Below are 22,172 nucleotides of genomic sequence, written 5' to 3'. Positions count from 1 at the left end.
CTAATGTAAGTAAGTGGAGACTTGACTATTTGATAAATATAGCCCCAAAGGTTATATATTTAGTGAAAGAATATAAATATTGTACGTGATGTAGATATTTTTTTATTTGACTAGAAACATTAATTGCTTTCTAAATACAATAATATTCTTTCCTTTGAAACTGTGAGGTCTCATTTCTTTTACTGCAGCAAGTAACCAATTACCTAACGAAAATGTTTACATTAATCACAATCACTCTATATTTTAGTTTTTATACCAACTATTTTATTTTTGCTTAGAACTGAACTCCCTGAGGCATTCTTTTGTGCCAACTGTTAATTTCTATCAGTGATAAAGTTCCCTTAAGCTTCTTTTAACATCTACTGGACATGACCTCATAAAATTTAATGCCACTCATTAACCCCAAGCACTTAACTTTACACAGTAATGTCAGGCATCTGACTTCTCAGTGCATGAGAAATCCAAGTGGGAACCGTTTGAGAGATACAAATTACAAATCACTTGAGTAGTAGAAAGGGCGGCAATGAACAATATTAAAGGGTAAATCCAAGAACTGAGCAAAAGTGGGGTTCTTGCAATGCCTTCTATCTAAAATTGTACAACATTTATACAAACAAGGGGAAGGCTGCAACGTGATTGTTTTGGCTTGTGAGGGGACTGAAATTCAGAGCTGAGACCGTATGCCAGGTTTTTAACACTGTCTGAAGCAAATATGATGTGCAGTCATGTCCAGTAGCCTTCAGGCATTTGGGAGGAGCATAGGTGATAGGACCACCTTACATTCTGCAAAGGCCACGCACTGGCAAGACTGGGGTAAGCCAGAAGCAGCAGTTTCTTCAAAGTGCTCCTCCCTTTTTTCCTGCAAGAGCTTTGCATAGCTCTTTAGCTTTAGAGCGTGGTTGTTCTTCCGATTTTGGTTATGTACCAAGAAAGCTCTCGGAGGGACAGCACTGTTTTTATTTTCCCCGAGATGCACAGATGGGTGATGTCTGCTTAACTCATTTAACCATATTTCCCAGTGGCTTCACACATGTTGGAGAAAATGTGGAAAATTCTAGAGGTGAATGAAAAAAAAATACTTAGCAACAATTTTCTGGCTTCTCTTGAACCATTCAAGGACACTCCTCGTGGGGAGTTGAAACTGAGTGACAGCCTGTCACGGCCCTGAGTGTAAAAAGAGGCACACTGTCAGGGAAAAAAAAAGTGGTTTATTTTCTATTTCTGTTGGCTCAAGAGATATCTAGGCATCCTCTGCGAAAAAGGACAGTGCTATGCAGCTACAAACATGGTCCATTAGAGTTCCTGATAGCAATCTGCTTATTCAGCTCTGTTAGGAAAATTGTCCTCCCCTAGTCTGTGTAGAGGGTTCACTTTTTCTTGGTGTCACAGGCTGTTACACTCTGGGTTAAGCAGCTGATGGTGTTGGAGCAGGGATCAACTTAATATTTCTATACAAATTATACAAGGAAGCTATAAATTGCTTCTTGAGAAGCCACGTGAGATTCGATGCGATATCTCGAAGTGCTACAAGTTTATTTAGTTTTCAGCAGCAAAAAGAGCTGGATCTCAGAAATAGGCGGTAGCTCCTGAATTTACTGATCTTAACTGGAAAATATATTCTCTGCTACTCTATAAATCTAAACAGAAGAAGTATTTTGCTGAAGCTTTATTTCCACAAAAAGGTATCTCAAAGTGAAAGGTAGGTATTACAGAATTGAGATTTTCACATGTGAACAAATGTGATCTCTGCTCGAGCCCCATTTCCAATTGCTCTGAATGACTATTTTAGCAATAAACTGCCCAGAATCACAATCTACAGTCAATACACACTTCATACTATTGAAAAATATTTCTGCATCTTGCCTGCCACTGGTCTAAGATCACTTTAGCATAATTACAGCTTGATGCAACATCAGTAAGTGTGCATCAGTTGGAAAAGTTTTTATTGCCTAATAGCAGGGAATGGTAATAAAGCAGATGTACACCAGGCCACATGACAATGGCAACCAATTGGTCTGTATTTGGCAAAGTATTAATGTTTTATAAACACAATATATGTTATACTTTTCTAACAACAGGGATGTAAATCTCTGCACAGCATAAACACTTGTGCTGATCAACACAGAGATACTGCTGTGATAGGTACTTTGAAGTTGTAGATAAGAGCTCAAGCTGTAAGATGCCAGCAAAAATGGAAGTTTATAAAGAATCACTGCCAGACTCTTAAATGTAGTAGCACTTGTGGGACTTTCTATAATATAAATAGTAATTAACTTCAACGCAAAATGTATTTGCAAATATAAATATACTGGTGCCTATACCACAGCTCAGTTTCCTACTACGGAATCAAACTTTAAAATCTGTAAACCCCCAAAATAATCTTTTGCTCAACACCCCCTAACACGCAGTGCCCAAATACGTGCACACGCTCATGCACATACACAACCGCTCCAATACACATACGCAAACACTACAGTCTTGGTGTGAGGGCATCTACCCCGTAGACAATTCAATCAATCTCTCAAGTGACACTCACACGTGCCTGCACACACAAAAGCAGATGTGGCATTAAGATTTACAAAGTTATTGAAACTTTTAACAAGTAAAACGCATCTTTACTTAGCTACACCAGAATGAGGAATAAAGGGGTTTACATATGTTCCAATTCTAAACCTATCAATCAAACCCATGTTATTCCTTTGGGAGCTTATTTACATGCATATTTATCAGCCTCACATGCTAATTCCCTGCTGTTTTATGCCTGCAAGGCATGTTTATGAGTCATAATTGTTGATCTCATTTGATGTATTTCACTGAAGTAAGACATTATTCAGTTATGTGGCCTAATGTCAATGAATTACGATGACCTGATCTTCGAAACGCAACTTGCTCTTTAATTTTTATTAGAGCATTACTTATTCAGAAGAAGAAATACAGTAAAATGGAAGATTACATGTTTTTATAGTAATTTTACTTTAACATCTTATTTTTGAAGCACTCCTCCCTACCTCTAGGCAAAGTTTGAAAAGTGCTATTCGTAAACACCAAAGGAAAAGAATTTTTGCCTGAAATTATTACGTATTTCTCAGAGTGGGACCTTTTATAGGTGTTATTATTTTGTTTTAACCAGCCACAACACAGGCCTTTGGAGCACTGGCATATGGTTTGAAAAAGGAAAAATAGCCCAACTCAGTCCAAAACCCTCAAATTGTTCTTTGCCTTAACTTCATCAAAACTGAAACCAGACAGAGACTTTGGAGCAATTGATAAATGAGAAATAAATAAATTAAGTCCCCAGACCAACTCATCGTCTTTGATGCAAAGTGGTGTCTCAATTTATAAACAGAAAATCACTTGATGGTCAAAGTAATCACCTAAACAGGGGAATAATTATGAGGTGTACAAACTTCATTGTAGTAGCCTGGGTTAAGCCATTAATGGCTATTTCTTGGTGGCAAGCCAGAAGTGGCACCAGCAGGAGGCTGAACATGGTACTTCTACAATTCTGCTCATTTCACAAAGACCCATGCTGGTCTTCCAGCACTTCAAGTAATCTTGAAAGGTTTAAATTACCTTAAATACACCTAATTAATAAGATTTCTCAATAATCATGCCTTTTTTCCCTAACTTGATTATAGCATGAAGGAGTCATAAAGTAACTGCTCATTTTTATTCTCTTGCAGCATAGACTTGGTAATATTATAGTAAGTACCCACGCTATAGGATCCACAGTGTAAGTTGCTCCTTATACTAGGCTAACAGAAAATTACAAACGTACACATAATTTACTATAGGATTTTCAGATCCTACTACTTCCTATCTTAATATTCAGTATTGTTTTAATGTAAATATTATAATTTTGTTACATTTATCAAAACTATCAATTGACAACTGATTTCAACTTCACCAAAAAAATCAGAAGTATTTGACTTCTGTATTTAAGAGATTGTCACAATTTAAACAATGTTCAACCTAAATGCATCTTTTTGTATTAATTAAAAAACCAAAACAGTTAGTTTTGTTCAAAAGTTTCCAAGTTGCTGCTCTGAACTACAGCTTATCATGGAACAGAATAACATGAAGAAAAATAATTCTATCTTTAGCCAAGTAATGAGAATTCCAAATGCAGGCTCATTTTCCATAGGAATCTCAAACTGAATCTGACAGATATGAGTAAGTGTCTTCAAAATCACAGAAAACCGCCAAGTATCTTCCTAAATTTGTGATATCTGGAGGACTTGTAGTATCACAAATATAATATTAAATCCAAGATGAGAAATCCTCAGGATATTTTTCATGTCCAGAATTAAATCAGTGGTTTTCATTTAGAGCTCCTTTTACAAAAATAAAATATCTTTTTCCCAGTAAAAATTAAGTATATGAGAAAGAGATAAAGACCACTTAATGCAGGTTTTATATGCTTTTTCAAAAAGTGCATAGTATTTTCCAAGTCAGAAGTTTGCTTCTGAAATGCATATGTTGCAAACCATTTCTATAAAAAACCTAAAAATCTTCACTTGAACAATTAGTTATTCTAATGACACAGTTAAAATGGTGTAACTTTAGTTCGTGTAAATGCCACAACTTTAACTGCCACATGTTCATCATAAATTTATAAAATACATTAAATTCAATTCTGCAGAACAATGTCAATTCCAGAACTTTTCAAACAGACATTTTCACTAGCAATTGTCGCAAGAACCCCAAAACAGCTAGAGTTTTCCACAGTGTAAGCTCTGATTTACAGCCTTCCTTTCTTTCAAATTCAAATAAGCAAAAGACAACCTCATCTGCCAGGATATTTTTTATTTATTTATTTATTTATTTTTTTTTTTTTTTAAAAGAATAGCAACAACTTTTTCTGGCAATAAAATCTCAATCTTACTCAGCCAATAAGGTTGTGGTGACCCAGTGACGCAGCTGTAATAATTCAGAATGGAGCTTTGCACACTTTTGCAAAGAAGTATTTTCTTTTGTACTTCAAGAAACAATGAACCAATAATGGGTCACAGAATTTTGGAGGTGGCCCTGTGGCTCCATATGCTTCTCTCCTCCATTAAGATAACATCTGTTCTGGCCCCAGTCAGCAAATCAAATTTGATGAGAATTCATCTGAGTGCAAAGTAGAAATGCCCAATAATGGGCAGATTTATGTTTCATTGCTCCACCCTTTAAATATTTCAAATTATAAGAAACAAAACAACAACAATATATTCCAAAATTACAACTAATATATAAAAAATGTACCCCTTTATAACAAAGCTCAAAACTTTATCACATCATTGCAAATGTATTTTCACATGTATTAAATGAACTATCCCTTCAATTGCACTTAGTACTGAAACACTATACAGTTCATTTTTCCTAAGGTTAAATCATTGATTCCTTTACAAATCTAATTTCTCAGAAGAAAAGAATTATCACCACCATAAAAGCTTTATCTGGATGAAGTTTGTGCCTTTTAACTCCTAGGAAGATCAAGAATAATAATTTGTAATGGGATATCAAAATTTTAGTGGAGAAATTTATCATACAGGCTACTTGCTAATATTTTGGTTATATGGTCCCAGTTGCACTAAACTGAATGAGATTTGTTAAAAATTATGAGCATAGTCTTCCTATCCCAGGATAGGAAGTGATACTGTTTATCACTTTAGTATCCAAGCAAAAGCATTTCACTGCCAGGTGTCTGTACACAATTAAGATACTTAGAATTTATCATTAAAGTTGTAAAAGACTTCAAAGATCATCGAGCCCAGCCTTTGACCAAACACCACCACATCAACTAAACCACAACACTGTAGGGCTTACTTTGAAAAACTTTTCTAAGAAGTATTTTCCTTCTTCTTAAGACAGGACCTGGCAATGCTAATATATAAAACAATGAAATAAATATCCACAGATAAATCAGCAATTAGTTCATTAAGCTGGAGTAGTATTCCTTAGACTTGTAGCCAAAATCATATTTTAATAGTAACACCCATATATATCTGTACTGAGCCACCACTTACAAAAGTTTAGGGAATAATTTAACAAATTAAAAACATTTTATCTTTACTCATAATAGAAAAGGTGACAATTAAAAACATTTTATCTTTACTCATAATAGAAAAGGTGACAATGATCTATGTCTTCTAAAATAATTTTTCATTTCCATTACCAAAAATATTTTTAGTTGAAATTTCTAAGCTGATATATGCTGATATATTTAAGCTTGTACATAAAACATGAAAAAGTTGTGTGCATGTGTTCTGCACCAAAGTTACCCTTCTTTTAGTTTATTAGCTACTTGCCTCACAAAAACTGGCTGCAAGAAAAAAAGAGATGAAGGATGGCATCATCACTGAGGCAGCGTCCTGCACCTTGAACGATGCGGATCAAGTTCCTGGCCCTGCTACAGACCTCTTGTATGAACAAGGCATATAATTGCATTAGCTTCAAATTTCTTTTTTGCATGAGAACACATAGTCTAGGTATTCTTCCCATGGCAGTTACGAGAATTAATTTCGTCACATCTTTGGTATATGAGACTCTCTAAAAGGATGACGTAAGCACATGATGCAAAACAAATATCCAAAGCAAGTCCTGCTTCCCTTTTTAAGCAGTTCAAGCCATGGAGCACAAACAGCATCATAAGCTTGTGTGACTGTCACAACTAATGAAAATAAGTCTCATTTGCTATATCCTTTTGTGTCATTTGTACTGTTGTTGGAACATTATAGTCACATGATTATTGATGCAGTGATCTAAACATCTAACATGATGAAAAAACTGAACAGGGATACTTATGAATAACTAAAAGATATTCTAGATCTGACAGAAGTGTTAAATCTTGTCTTAAAGTGTGTATATGTACATCCATATAAATCTCAAGCCTAAAATAGTCAAACAAAGCCCAATGATAGTTCAGTTATAGAAAATAAGATTTAAACATCAGCTTGCACATGTGCATTTGAAACATAATGGTCCTTATCCCGTATTGCTTAGACTTGAGTTAATTTGCTATTTTGTTGACTGTGGAAGAAGACAGATAAAAGCAGACAGGTTATCCACATTTCTCTCACTGCCCCCATTTTTGCACTCAGTTTTGTTTGGAGAGAAAGGTGTTCTCCCATTATCCTTTATATTTAGCCCTTTTTAAATTATTGTGTATCTTATGAGCAAATGAAGACTGGGACTTTTAAAAGTCAGTTATATGCATTCTACCTTGACACCAAATGCTTGACACCAAATGCTTGAAATCTGAGCTCTCCCAAATCAGGCACTCCAACTTACCACAATCCAGTACCCTGGGCTAAATGCCTGCCTCCCTTAGACAATAAGGGCACTCAGGCTTGTTACCTTTACAGTCAATTGGAACCTAGCCATTAATTTTAATAGGATCAGGATCAGGTCCCTGACTTTTTCGACATCAAAGAAACATCTTTCACAGTCATTTTGCTATAAATAATTAAAGCTGATTAGTAATAATAAGGTACCTTAACCAAAAAGGTAAACAGTGGAGACATTTATTATCAAAGTAAGAAAAGAAAATTAAAATAACCTCCAACACTTTTGTATGTGCAATTCATCAGGAAACGTTGTAAAAGAACAAAAACAAATGTTGGCTCATTCCAGAGGTTCTTTGTCATCATTAATGTATTCAGGTTTTCACAGCTGAATTGCTGTACTTTGAAAAGATTTTCATGAAAGGAAACTCAAATTCAACATTTAAACAAAGCTGTCAGGTTACCAAGATTTATATTTGCTTGTATGTCCAGAAAATGTTTTCTCCTTTCTAAAAAACCCTCTAGGTTAGAAGTATTACTATTTCTTTGCTCTCAATTTGTAAACAACAAAAAATAAGCCTTTGTTAAGCAGCACGTATTTATTTATTTATTTGCTATTGCAAAGCTGAAACCAGCAGTTAGAAATATCTGTTCCAAAGCAGAGGTGAAACTACCTGGTACGGATATTTTACTTCATTACTAGTTCTGTTCCTCAAATTGATACAAATGGCCTCCTTCTGTTTCTGTCTGTCTGCTTGCCTGATCAGTGGAGCTAATTGTCAGAGCTGGGGAGATCTCCTATACCTAAACAGAAGATATGCAGTTTGTAACCTGCTTAATTTGCCTTATGTCCTGGATGGCCCTCAGTATGTTGTTCATTAAAGTATCAGCTGTTTCAGTTGTAGCAGTGGCAACCTAAGCATAGGCCTATTTTTCTTTGTTAAAAGGCCAGATTGTCAACAACTAATACACATCTTACCAGATAATTTCTTACCACTTAAAATAAATATGATGGTACTTTATTTCTCTCCCCTTCCACATCTCTTAGTTTTGCACCTCCAAAGAGGACAAGGACAGGGGGTTAACATGAAGGCTAAAGAATAAGGCTTATTAGTCAATCAGAAGCCTAGAACTGAAGCTTTGCAGTATCACTTAAGTGAAAGTAGACTGAACCCTTCCCTTTTTAAAATAAGGAATTCCAGATCTTATAAATGTCCACATACATGAAAGAAAGAATCCATCTGTGCTGACATATTTCTGTTATATAGAGCAATCAATTTCTAATACAATCAAATTTGTGACAGTTAAACCCTTTAATAATGTTTTAACATACATTTAATCTCAGATACAGAGGTCTGTAACGTGAGCTAGCTGCACACAATTCACACACTGGTTTGTAAATTACAATCTTCTGTACATCACGACAGAAGTGAACCTAGACATTTAATTATGATCCTGTACCAATCACGCTGGCTTCAGCAAGAATTCTGATTTACTAGTCTTCTATTATACATACAAAAGTACAATCAAACGTGTACAGTTCAATTTTTTTAAATTAAGAGAATCTGCCTTTTCCATATGTAGGAGATATAGCCATTTAACATAAGTTGATTATTGCCTGGAAACACTTAATATGTGAGGTGTTTATGGGTAGTAACCTTTGCATTATATTTTTGTATAAAGTCTGAGTAAAATATTCAAACGAATGATTCCATTCTCATTGTTAGCTTCTGTATAACTTCTTATAATGAACTAGTTTTAACACACTCTTAATTACATTTACAGAGGTTGTATTAAAAAAGGTTATTCTGTTTTAATTTTGTTGTTAAGTAGGTTACTATAGTAAAAAAAAAAAAAATTCCTTTTCATTCAACTTGCATCCTTTCCTTTTATACTACAGGTATTATGCTACAGGTATACTAGAAAGCAAGATGAAAGCCAACTATCTGACCTTTAACCCAGATTTGGCAAAAGCTGGGAAAAGCTAGGAAAAGAAAAAGAAATGCTCAAATCAGCCTTTCCCAAGTAGGGTCACAAGCAGTTATTCAAAGAATGACATGAGGTTGACAAGTGATTTATGCCAGTATTCAGGCAGGGCTGTATCTGGAAAGAACTGGAAGCTCCCAGGTGAGATGACTGAACTACAGTAGTGTGCCAGTGTCATTAGTGAGAATGGTCTTGTTTTCATATAATGATTTAGAGTGAAACTTTCAAAATAAACACTTTTGATTTCACTTAGATCAAGAGAAGTTGTTGATGCCCAGAGAAGCTGTGGATGCTCCATCCCTGATAGTGTTCAAGGGATGGCTGCATAGAGTCCTGATCTAGTGGGTGGCATCTCTGCCCATGGCAGGGGGGGGTGGGTGGGGGTGGAACCATTCTATAGACAGATACTGCTGTCAAAAAGGTCTTCTCTAGTATCTGCCATATCAACCACTGAAGGTGATTTCCCTATATGATATTTGGGCCAGTTACGCAAGTCACAGAATAACCTCCAAACTGGAATTAATGCAATGTGCAACTCATGTGAAGCCACCAAAAAACCAAAATCAAACCAAATAAAAAAAAAAAAACAACCCCAAACCAAAACCACCAAAAGTGGATTTACCAGATCCTCTAGAGAGGAAAATCCAACTCTAGAATCTGGTAATCTGCAAGCCCACGTTCAGCTACTCCCATTTGCTCCCACAGCTGAAGTAATTAAAAATACTCCTGCATGTTCTTAAATACAAATTTGCAGTAGGGCACTGAAAACAAATTGCCCACAACCGGCAAATTTCTGAGAGCATGACAACATCTGTAAAAATACAGTCTTTCAAGTAAAAATTGAACTGTGTGATGACTATTTTCAACTTACTCTGTATTAAATATATCCATTTTTAAATTTGCATAGCTTTTCTGTTAACTGATCTCTTAATAAAAATGTCTAATACAGAAAAAAGAAAAATGAAGAGTGGTTGGGAAGGAGCTAGTGACAGCATGAGTTAGCTCAAGACATACAGTGCTGCTCCAATAGCCTTTGTCACTACAATCCTGTTGCTGCTCAATTAAAAGCCAGCCTAACAGCAGTTATTATTAATAAATGAATATTAAAATGCTTGCTATGTTAGCATATGGCATTTGAAGATGTAAAAACCATTGTTGCTTTTATTCATCCAATATGAAGCGAAACAGACTGAAGAGAGCCCTTTCTCCTCTAGCATACCTGTGCCTTTAAAGGATAAGCCAAGCCCTGGGGGAGAAGCACAAAAGTTTTGAATAGGACCACTAGCAAGAACTGTGCTGGTGGGGTACACTGAAGATTTCTGGCTGAAGGGTAAAATTCACGAATGAAGAACACAGGGCATTCTCAGGGCCTGGTGCAAACCATACCATGGAATCCCAAAGACATTAGGAACAATCACAACCCTCAGCATGTTCTGTTCCAATGTAATGCAGAGAGGTTCTCTGTTCCAATCTTGCCTTTTAATGAAAACACAGAGTAGCATGCATATTTAAAAGGATTCTTTAAAACACAATGCTATACTTCATGTACATGTTGCTCCCTGGAAAGAAGATGAAAGAACACACATTATATGACACACATGACGTCATACAATACCCTAACAAAAAATATTTGATAAGAAAATAATAAAGCTTCAAGAGCTCACTATATTTGCATTCTCAATCGCTTTTACCTAGGAAAGTACTTCTCACACAGAGAGATGTAGACCTCTGTTGTTGTCTCCTTTAAACTAAATTATCTCTAAAAAAGGAAACAAATAAACACCATACAGGGCAATCTGCATTAGCATTGCCTCCCTGAGTAAAAGGGGTTGTAAGGGCAAAAAAACCCAACTCATAGCACTGAATAGCTATGGACTAATTAGGAGATAATACAATTTGCTGAGAGCAAAAATTCACTTAACTCTGGAATGAATGTGAAAGGATGTACCCACAACCAAAACAGTCCCATGTGAATTACACTTAAGATTTGGGGAAATTATTTGATAGCACAAATAATATGCTATAATTATCTGGTTAGGTCCTGACAAGACAGCATTTACTTTGTTACTTCATTCTGCTCTGTTTTTCACATATTTCCTGTATGACACCAATATAAACCAGGTATCTCAAATTCCACCTAAGGGTAGTTCTCCATGGAAATACTTAGTAGTGATCAGGGTTATGAGATTAACAGTAGAGAACAGAATTGTCCAAAGACAAGCAACAGAAATACACAGAATATGGTCACAATGGAAATATGAATATTCCGTTATCATCTCCTATTTTTTCATGGCAGCCTTGAGATTCAAGACAGATGCAATGTTAAGTAAGTATGAGGTGGGCAACTTATCTGTCTCAACTGGATTAATTTCAGTCATAAACTCCAGTCATTATCTTTGTCCTTCCAGTTACATCAGCCTTCTCTGTCCTCACCACCAACTATAGCCTTTAGACATGAAATATAACCCCGCAAACTCCAAATCCAAAACACTCAGACCCATTAAAGGTTTCCCCTTTTCTTCTATTAAGAACAAAGAACACATTACATTTTTCTATGTGAAGTATGCTATTAAATAATAGCTTGTACACTAATTAAAGCAAATGTAATTGTGAGAACACACTGACATTGTTAAAGTAAATTACCCAATTCGTTAATAGTTTCATTTCAAGTGACCTTAATTGTATTAATTGTGATATTGAGCAAATTAAATTGAAGAGTATTAAATGCATTGTTCAAGTCTGTCCTTAGAGGATCAACTTTCTCATTACATCAATGAAATGGGAATACTACCTACTATGCTCTTCAAAACTTGTGTCAGAATGTGGTGAACACTATAACTTAAGAGTAAAAATTTACAGCAGCTCAGAAACAGTCAACCTAGTTATCACATTTCAATGTAATATAAGCCTCAAGCATTTGGCAATGACCAAAGCAGTTTGTCAGATGCAATACACAGGGAGAAGTACAAGAATAAAGTTTCTGAAATTTCAAAAATTTAGGGCTTATAAAGTCTCTGCTGGAGACAAAGAGAGCTAAGATTCATCAGTTTCTCTGAGGTCGATCTCTGTTTCAAAAGGGAACATTCAAAAATATTGTTGGAATAAATAATACCATGAGGATTCTTAGAACAGAAAATGCAGCAAGATGTCATCAACTTACTATAGTCAAATGGAAACATAATAATGCACATATACATACGTGAATGTAAATTAAAATACAACCAGATCCACAAGAAACAATCCAAAATTAAATTTCATAAAAGAACTAAAATCTCCCATTTGAAATATCAGATTGCAAAAGTGAGAATCCCTGACATCAATTTCTTATCTATTTCTTAACTATTTAAAAATGGTATTTAAGAAAGCATATGTAAGTGTATATGCAATGTAAATATTTTGTATCTTGAAAATAAATCATGACACAAAGAAAGTAACAGGACAACTAGTAGGCCAAATCAATCAACAGAAAAGGACTAAAATACTATCTTAACTGTTTTTCTGGAATATTTTAAAGGGATAGAAAAAAGATCTCTACAGTTAATGGCTTATCCTGAATTTTTTAAACTTGTAAACAAGCACATTCTCATGACTCATCATAACTCAAGATTCAAAGTTCATCAGTTACACAAAATCTGGAGAGCTACAAACGCCCAGATCTTTCTCCAAATGACACTTACCTCATCTGTAATGATCTACTTTCATTTGTTCAGCTAGGTAACTGGCTCCTGCCTAACATCCGCAACATTAATCTTCGCAGCTGTTCCTAGTGAACCATGTCTTATTCTTCTCAGGCCACTTCTTCAAAATCTCAAGAATACTTTGAATTTTATGTGCTCTCCATTGTGCTAACAGCTCTGTTCCAAAAACCCCCATGTTTTCTCCCTATCCCTTCACCGAGATTTTAATAAAAGCACTGAGTATTACTAGACTCAACCAACATATTTCTGGAATACCACACAATATATCCTTTCAAGCTGACAGCAAATGAACAAAAAGTAGCTTATGCAAGCAGTTTTCCAAACAGCTACACATAAGGGCAATCCACGTATTTCTGAGATTTCTTTCATTTTATGAAAACTGTGAGAGAATTTCAGAACTCCAGCTGGACATGACATCTCCTGGTTTTCCATCAAGTTTTGGTATCAGTTGCACATACTAAAAATACAATACTTCATGAAGATTAACAAATCTGACTAGCTCAGTACTTAAATACTTATTTTCAGCACCACTATCAGTGCTATGGTTTTTTCTAATCACCTCATCTCAGTGAAAGCTTCTATTGCTTTGCCTCCAAGATAATATTTAAGCATCTAGCACGGCTTCAAAAAACCAATTCAGATGTCCTGATATTCCACAATATTGCACAGAACATCTCTGATAGACCACATCTCCACCATATTTCTGTGATACATGATACAAAAGACTTATATACAGATTTACACCAAGTTGATTCTGTATCATGCCTGAAACTTAAGGTTGCATTGAAAAATCTTGTCTTGAAATACTTTTGTGAAGAAAATGGACAGACTGCACAGACAGGAACGACTGTATACTTTGATGCCTAAAGACCTAACACCAACTAAACATATGCTTTACTTAAAATGAAACATTAAAACTTCAAAGACTTATTCTGGATATATAAAGTTTCAAATTAAAATGCACTATGTGTTTCACAGCAAAAAAGCCTATGAAGATGAAATGGATGCTTTATATAAAATATTTACATAGATAGAACATAAAAAATGTACCATAGTTGGTAACCTTTATGACTTGGGGAACCATGTATTTACATATCTTTATCTTTGCATGTGCGTATGTGTGTGTTGTGTATATATTTTTAACAGTTGACAGCTGTTTTAGAGCATACAGAGATGCCAAGCTGAATGAGGGTCTTGATTACTTCAAGATTAGCTATCTAAAGTTTCTATTCATTTTAAGTGTTGTTAGTGCGAAGAGTCATTAGTCACTTCCTTGTCTCATAGAACATCAGCATACATTTACATTGTTAATGAACATTTGGGGTAAATGAATTAATGGCACTTTTAAACATCAATTCAATCCTAATAACTTTGTATGTCATAGAAATGTTAAGGTTGGGATAAAAATGAGAAACCTTTTCAGTCAAGGTAACTAATTGCTTCTGGGCACAATAAAGGGTAAAATTAATTTACAGTGGTTTTTTAACAGGGTGAAAATCTTGTTTTTTCTTGAAACAGAGTTGAGAGAATTACCAATATTTTTTTTTAAGGAAAATAGAAATCAGGAGAAAACGTTTATCTTTTTCTTGACTGGGGTAGACTAGAAGCAAGCTGGTTTTCCAGCTTATTATTTTAGGTTATTGCAAAAGATTATTTTCAAGTTTCTAAAAATATGTACAAAAATACATTTAGTTTATCAGACTAAAATGGCTCCATATCATTAAGATGTCAAATATAATAGAAAAGAAACACTGACCTAGAAAAGCTATTTCATTTAATCATCAAGTTTTGAAATACTTTCCCCTAGATGTTCATTCTCATTTTCTAACATTGAAAAAAGCTTTATAAATCAGTGAAGAAATAGGGAAAAGATTAACTCAAAAGGACGATGAAGTTTTACCAGCATATTTTAAAGCAAAACATCAGCTTCTTCTAAACTGATGTAATAAACTTGACTGAGCAAAACTTGACATAGCTTTTTAATAAGCACTAGTAAACAGAAGATTTATAGGCAGATACACCCACACAGAGCAGTTCATCTGGGTGAGGGACTTAAAAAATGTGACAAAGTTGTTTCAACTCTGTAATTTAAAATAAATTTTTTATTTTGCCCTTCTGATACATGTGTTCAATGACTGGAAAATTACAGGTAGTTAAGGTGCCACTGTGTATAACTGAGTACTTGAGGAATGTTTTCATGACAAGGACGAGCTTTCTCATTAAGCTTATCACTTTCTTCGAACCAACTATACTGTCACTACTAGCAAATAAGTAGAAAAGACGAGCAACACAGACATGCATTGCATTTTCCGAGCAGTTCGTTCTCCAGTTTGTTCATTATTGTCTCCCAAATACCGCATTTAATTAATTTCCTCTAGGTTACATCGTAACTTCTACCTTTAGAGTATGTTCATTCTACCTCAATTTTGAGGTATTTTTTCAAATAAGAATATAGGTGCTGAGTCAAACAAAAAAATCAAGCTTTTTATTTGCTTAATCTCATCCAAAATAGCATACTGAATTTTACTGCAGAATTAAAAAAAAAAAGGAAACCAAAAGATATCCCTAAAACCAAAGCAGTGTAAGAGCCCATGCTTGAGAAAGTAACATAAAGCCATGCTGCATTTCAATATTCTTATGCTGAAGTCAGTGTTTGGTTTATGATTAAAAAAGGATGACAGCGCATTAAACATTTGGCTAATGTTTCTGTCTGTAATTGAAAGTTGACTTTCCATGGTTTTCATTAGTGTCAGAGTGTTCTACGCATACTCTGTGAAATGTTCTTTAAGTTGCCCTGCTTAACTCTGTTGAGAGAATTAAACAAATTATGACAGGTACAGTTATCATGACATACTTATATAAGGTTTCTAGGTCTAAAGTCCAAAAAAGTACAAAATACAAAACTCACCTTCCTCTGGCTTGTTCAAAAAACTCTGCAAGGGATCAATGCCTATCTCCTGTTCCTCTGTTTGCAAAGGGTGACTGGTTTCAGATGCAGAATGATACATATTGGCAATAGTAAATTCTAACTGAAGGGTATTTATCTGGAGGAAAAAAAAACAGAGAAACAAACACTTCAGTATTTCTTTAGCTATTTTTCAATCACAAAGGTGAAGAGAAAAAATGCTTAAAACCTTCCCTTATTTTCCAGGCATATCATCATCATCAGTTGTTCAACAGAAAAACAAGTGTTTCCACTCAAATATTTTATTACTTGGAGTCTAAAAAAATTGTTACAGTACTTCCCACTATCACACTGCAAGTAAAAGTCCAAGTGTGGTCTTGGCAGACTGTAAAGCAGGGCAAGAGCCTCTTTCCTTCATTTTTTTAGCTTCCCCAATGCATCTTTTTATCTGATTCCAAGGAGAACTGATGCTAGTTCTTGGGCATGATGAAGATTACAGAGTAAAACTGAGGTAAGACCCGTCATCATCACACTTCTAGACTCAAGACCTCTAATTCCAGGAAAACTTCCTTTTAACCACTTACTTTTTCAGGAATCATGAGTCAAGTATAAGGCACACAGGCACAGGCACACAGGAAGAGAGCATGGGATAATACTGACTGTCATGATAGGTGATAGTTTTATTAAGATTTATAGTAGTTTTTTAGAAAGACACTGTTAAGGAAGCATTTGAAGAAGCAAAATCAACTAGCTGATGAATATTTACAAATATGCTATTTCAAAAATGAAGGCCAAAAGGGGAGAAAGGACAAAACTGAAACCTCAGGAAGTAGGTGATGAGGATTGCGACAGGTTCCTGAATGACAGTCACATCACTATCAAGCAACGGAACAAAAACTATGTTAGAAGTTCACGTGAGGAGTGTTAGAAGCTAATATTGGCTGCAGCAAATAAGAGGATGCCAATAAAAAGGTGAAAAGCAGATGATGTTATGATCAGAGCAGTAAGAAGGAGGAATAACCTTTCCATTGCATTAACAGTGCATTTTAGACACTGTACAGCAATTTATTAACTTCCAACACAAAAAAACTAAGCCAGCTAAATAAGTTTGATTTGCCCAATCACACTAAATACCTATGACTGCCACAAGAGTTTTAAATATCACTTACTGTAACTGCTTTGTTTACAAGTATCATAACTTTCTAACACTAATAAAATTATATTTAGAAAGAAATATAGAAAGAGAAACACAAAAAAGTATGCACCTATACTTTCAGGACTGGTATATTACCAAATCTGAAATCACTTCAATTTTGCTTTTCATTTGGTTCTTACAAGGCATGGACATTGACCATATTTGCTTTATACCTTTGGTTTGCTGTGAATAAATGAAGGGGGACTTGGATTCTTAAGACCTTTTTAGTTTTATATACTCTTCAACTTTTTTTAAGAATTTAAAAAAATTTTAATTTTTCTAGAAAGTTATGTGGGGAAAAAAAAGTAATCAAAAACCCATAAATAATAAACAAACCTAGTTGGGACTCTCTTGGGAATTTCCTTCAAACCAATGCACCCAGGCTGTTTTCAAAAGGATGTTCTCTTAGCTGTATTCCCCAAGGGTTTTGTCCTTTATTTGCCCTGGCATCTGTGTTAGTGTGGTGTTGAAATGATTGCATCATCATCCCTCAATTCTTTTTAGCTAGAGGAGAACATCTAAAGGTCTTGGGAACTAGCAGCCAGGAACTGAGGGAAGGTAAGACTTGCCACTTTTGCAGTGGTATATGTCAAATATATGTCAAATAATATATGTCAAATTATTAAAATCATAAAATCATATGATAAAACAGACCATTAAAACACAGAATTGTTTGACAAAATGTGTTATGAATGCATGTACACATCATGTGTTTCCTATGTAATTTATAAACTATAATAATGAAAAATGCATGAATGGTATCTTGAAGAAAAACATTTATAAACTCGCTAGCCCCTTAAACAACATTTCAATGTTTACCTGCAGTCTTATTGCTACAAAATGTAGAGATGTTTATAAATACCTGATATCTAAATAAATAAATTAAGAACTTGAAACAATTTATTAAAAAAAAAAACCAACAAAAACCCAAACAAAACCAACCAACCAAAAACCCCAACTTTGCAGAAATAATTTTCTCCTGCTGGAATTTTAGTTGCTCCTCTTCTTCCTTTCGCTATACCACTGTAAATATCTTTCTACTGATGTGTTGATTTTGTCTTCACAAAGATGGCAAGCTCATTTTGAAGTGTGCTGCCCGAGTTTAACGTTTTATTTTCATGCCCCTTCAGACATTGCTACATGATCTGACCAAAGCACAACCCCGAGTGCCTTTGAAACTGAGAACCAGGCACAAAATGCCTTAAGAGCCACTGTAGTTTTAGCAGCCACCACTTAGTTAGGATACAATATGCTGCAGACTTACACTGTCTTACATCTGTAATACAGTATCAAATTAGCCCTAGTAAGTTTGCTCTTCTATATTCTTCTCTTCTGTATCCACCTTCTCTTTTTTTAAATACTCCCCAAATGCCATACCTTTACAGCCTATAAGAACCATAATTTACTTTACAAACAGTTAGAGCAGTTTTAAAGAGCTAAATAGATTTACTTTTGATATTCATAGTGATTTAATCAGTTACTTGTGTTTGTTTACAGATACATATGATTAGTGTTAAAAAAAAATATCACTACCTATTAGTCTTGTCACTCCTTAGCCCAAGCAATTTTCTTTACAGTTTTATACTTAAGTTCTTTTCTGCTCTTCTAACAAAGAGCAAAGAGAACTATTAAACAATTACGATTACACTTGAGATCTTACTCTCAGACAGATTAATTCTTTACAGGTTTGTGGTTCATTTGTAATGGCCTATAACATATTGTTCATATTAAATAAGATGCAATTTAAAACTATTCTCAATGTGAAACAATAAAAATGTTACAAAAATCTGAAATTCAATTACTGGATTACAAGAGTTGATACTGACTAAACCTAACATCTCAGTGAAAGCTGAAAGTGACTCTTTTAGCTATTCCTACTTTTTTTTTTTTTTTTACCTCCAAAGACAAAGGGCTAAAAAACTTAAACATCAGGCACCCTTCCCACCACTGGGAGTTCAACTATTCTTTAATATACATGAAAAAGTAATTTAGGCTATGTATGAAACATTTATCTAGTTAGGGAAATTAGAAGAAACGCTAATCTACCCATGAGCCCAAGGGAAAGGCAGGCATATAAACTCTTTGTCTGGGTACCGTCCTTAAGTAGCAGGGGGAGCTCTCGTGCTCCACCAAGGAGAGCACTGCAGGTCTCCTCCTCTCTCACCAACACTCACGGAGTGAATTCAGTCTGCCTTTCAGTGAAGGCAGTCTGTTCTCAAGGGAGACCAAAAAATCCCTTGAAAGATACACTTATGGACTCCAACACAGAACTCCACCAAAAGGGTTCTGTGGAGATACCTTCTTATAGCACATCATCCCCTCTCCCCATGACCTCCTCCATATTCAATAGGTGATAGAATACCAACACGTTTCCATTAGGAAAAACTTATTGATGTTTACTGACATCTATCTTACTAATAACCTCTTTCTACACAGCAGAGAAAAACTACTTGTTGCATTAGACAGTCTGATTTAACATATCCATTCTAACTCAGAGAACTTTCCTTGTTCTCTCTGAGTACTTGGCTTGGAAGTTGACTGCTTCTTTTTTAAACATGAGGTTTGTTCACCCAAGAGATCACAAATATTTTGCCTCCCCTACTAGCTGCTCTAACTCATTATATGATTTCTACCACCTCTAGCCATAAATCAGTCTTTCTTACACAGTCATGCCTTCATCAGCATTGCCATGTTTCCTGTATACAAACCTGTGAGTTTGAAGTGCTTAAAAAAATTACATTAAAAAAATTCAAAAAGAAAACCACTTCATCAGACTGTCAGTGTCAACAGCCTCAACTCAGCCATAGTTCATCTGCCATTAATACGTTTAAGTCATATCTAGCTAGCTAGAAATACAAGACAAAGATAAAAGTCTATGTGAGATATGCTTCTGTCATTAACTGCACTGCCAATAAAGCACCAGTCACTTTTGGACCAGAGTTGGGCAAAACATAACAAAAACATGTGCACAAATGTAAAAGTATGCCACCATAACTCCTCATCATGGCTAGGCTTCGTGAACGAAGATTTGGGCTCTACCCACATTTGCTACAAGTGCGCTGGTGGCTAAAGAGGCCAATATAACTAGAACCATACAAAACAGCAGAGTAATCTGTAATAAGATTATAATAAATGTTTATGCAATAAACTGATTATAATGAATGTTCAGTAAGAAGATGAAAAGTTAAAAATAAAAACAAACTTGTAGAGTTCTTTTAGCAGTAAGACTATTCACTACCACACTACCACAAGAATAAGTGGTAAGACTACCTTAATATCAAAAATTTTGATAAATAAACAAAACACAGAACAGTTGAACATGAATACTGCACCTTATTTCATGTCATAAGATATTCATTAATGTCTTCACTTGCCACAGACACTGAATACAAATATTCAGTATTCACAGGAGCAGTTTATGGATAAAAAGCATTATTTCAAAAATAGAGACTAAATTATTTCAATTAAAAAAAATAAAAACACCGAACATATTTCCCTTAGTCACTGCTACATGGACTTTGAAAAATTATTTAATCAAAGCAGAAAACACACCAAAAAATATCAAAATTAATGTTTAAGAAGTGAAGAGTATTCATGTTGTTTGGGCAAAATTAGAAAATATAAACAAGTCTCACCAAGAGTATTTTGAAGATGTAACTGAGTAAGTGAAAAAGAATTAGGCAAAGCTTTTATAACATCCATTTTCCCTCTCTTCCTTTCCCCCAGCGGTAAAATGGAAAGAGAGTAATTGTAGGCTTGAGGAGGTACTCAGGATGAGGGCTGAAGAACTGCACAGGTTGCAGCACTTGCCCCACTCTTACTCTCTGACATCCTCTTACCTCCAAACAACCAAGCAAAAAAGCAAAACCTTTTATGCTTAAAGAAAGGAAAAAGAGAACCCACTAACTATGAGGAAGAAGCTGAACAACACTGTTTAATCTTGGACATGCTAAAAATAAAAATCAGTTTCTATCAGCACCAGCAAAGCTACCAGAATATGACATTTCTGAAAACTACTGAAGCATACCAAAGTATTTAAATAGTACTTTGCATTTGTTCTATTAGACTGTATCAACCACCTTCTCCAAATTATCTTTGGGCCTTTATTTCATGCCATATAGCAAAGTTTACAATTTTAATTACTTAAATTGATGACAAGTAGAGGAAATACTTGTTTAGCTAAGTGATAAATTAGCTGCCCCGTGAAGTCAAATTGTTTAAAACGACTTGACTAAAAGCAAATGTCTGATGTGGTAATGATCTTATGCATGTTTTGTTAAGTTTGACAGCATCATGTTATGAGGGTTCACAACTCTGCCCCTCATTTGCGGCTTATGAAGTAATCAAGCATATTAGAACACAGAAGTGAGGATTCTCCAGAATGTGAAAACATTTTAAAGTAGACAAGAAATTAAATACTAGGAAAATAAACATGCATTGTGTTTATTTAAAGCAATGAAGTACAGATGTCTTCCAAATAATCTAAAAACAGTTTCAGATCCTCAGTTTTCTTACATTGGCCAAATCTCCTGGGCCTTAAAGTATTCCTCCTAAACCAAAAATTAAGAAAAAAAAGAAAAAGCATGCTTTCTCTGAGTAGAGGGCTGAGTAGGAGACACTCTTGAACATGAACTTTGGAAAATGAGGACTATTTGGTCTGTTTCAAGCTGGATTTTTTTACTAAGGCACTCATTAATAGGCGTTTTCGAAAGATTTGTTCCAATCTGTAATATTAACTGCTCTCTTCTTTGTTCCAGGAGTTATTTTTACTCAGGCTGCATGGACCATAGCTATCTCATAGCACTGAAATCTTCTGCTCTCCATCACTCGAGCCTTTTACTACCACCATCTCCATTTAAATACAGAAGATACTAGTTCAAGTGCCTCCAAAAGTAAAACATCCCAAATAATCCACCAAACCAAGGCAACCCTCCCCCACATACAGAGCAGCTCAAAACTATCTAAGATTTCTACTCAGCCACTTCTACAGGTTGCTACTACCCACTGAAGAAACATGCCTAAGGAAGAACACTGACTAAGAAGAAAAGTGCACAATTTGACAAACTTTGGATAGCATAAAGCAAGTCCGTTTTCTTTTATAAAATGTATCAGAGTATGTA

General features: G+C 34.9%; 1 protein-coding gene across 4 annotated transcripts in view; it reads right to left on the bottom strand.

The window, feature by feature from the left end:
- Positions 1 to 22,172, bottom strand: part of TBC1D5 (TBC1 domain family member 5) — a 319,471-nt gene that overhangs the window by 171,963 nt on the left and 125,336 nt on the right. For all 4 annotated transcript variants that reach the window (XM_064673504.1, XM_064673496.1, XM_064673525.1 and 1 more), the window contains one exon: positions 15,861 to 15,996. In XM_064673504.1, the coding sequence (XP_064529574.1) occupies positions 15,861 to 15,960 (100 nt within the window). In that variant the 5' untranslated portion in view covers positions 15,961 to 15,996. The remainder of the gene's footprint in view (positions 1 to 15,860; positions 15,997 to 22,172) is intronic.

This window comes from Pseudopipra pipra, chromosome 1 (genome assembly GCF_036250125.1).
Source record: "Pseudopipra pipra isolate bDixPip1 chromosome 1, bDixPip1.hap1, whole genome shotgun sequence".
NCBI classification, from domain to species: domain Eukaryota; kingdom Metazoa; phylum Chordata; class Aves; order Passeriformes; family Pipridae; genus Pseudopipra; species Pseudopipra pipra.
This window is presented reverse-complemented; position numbering and strand designations above follow the sequence as displayed.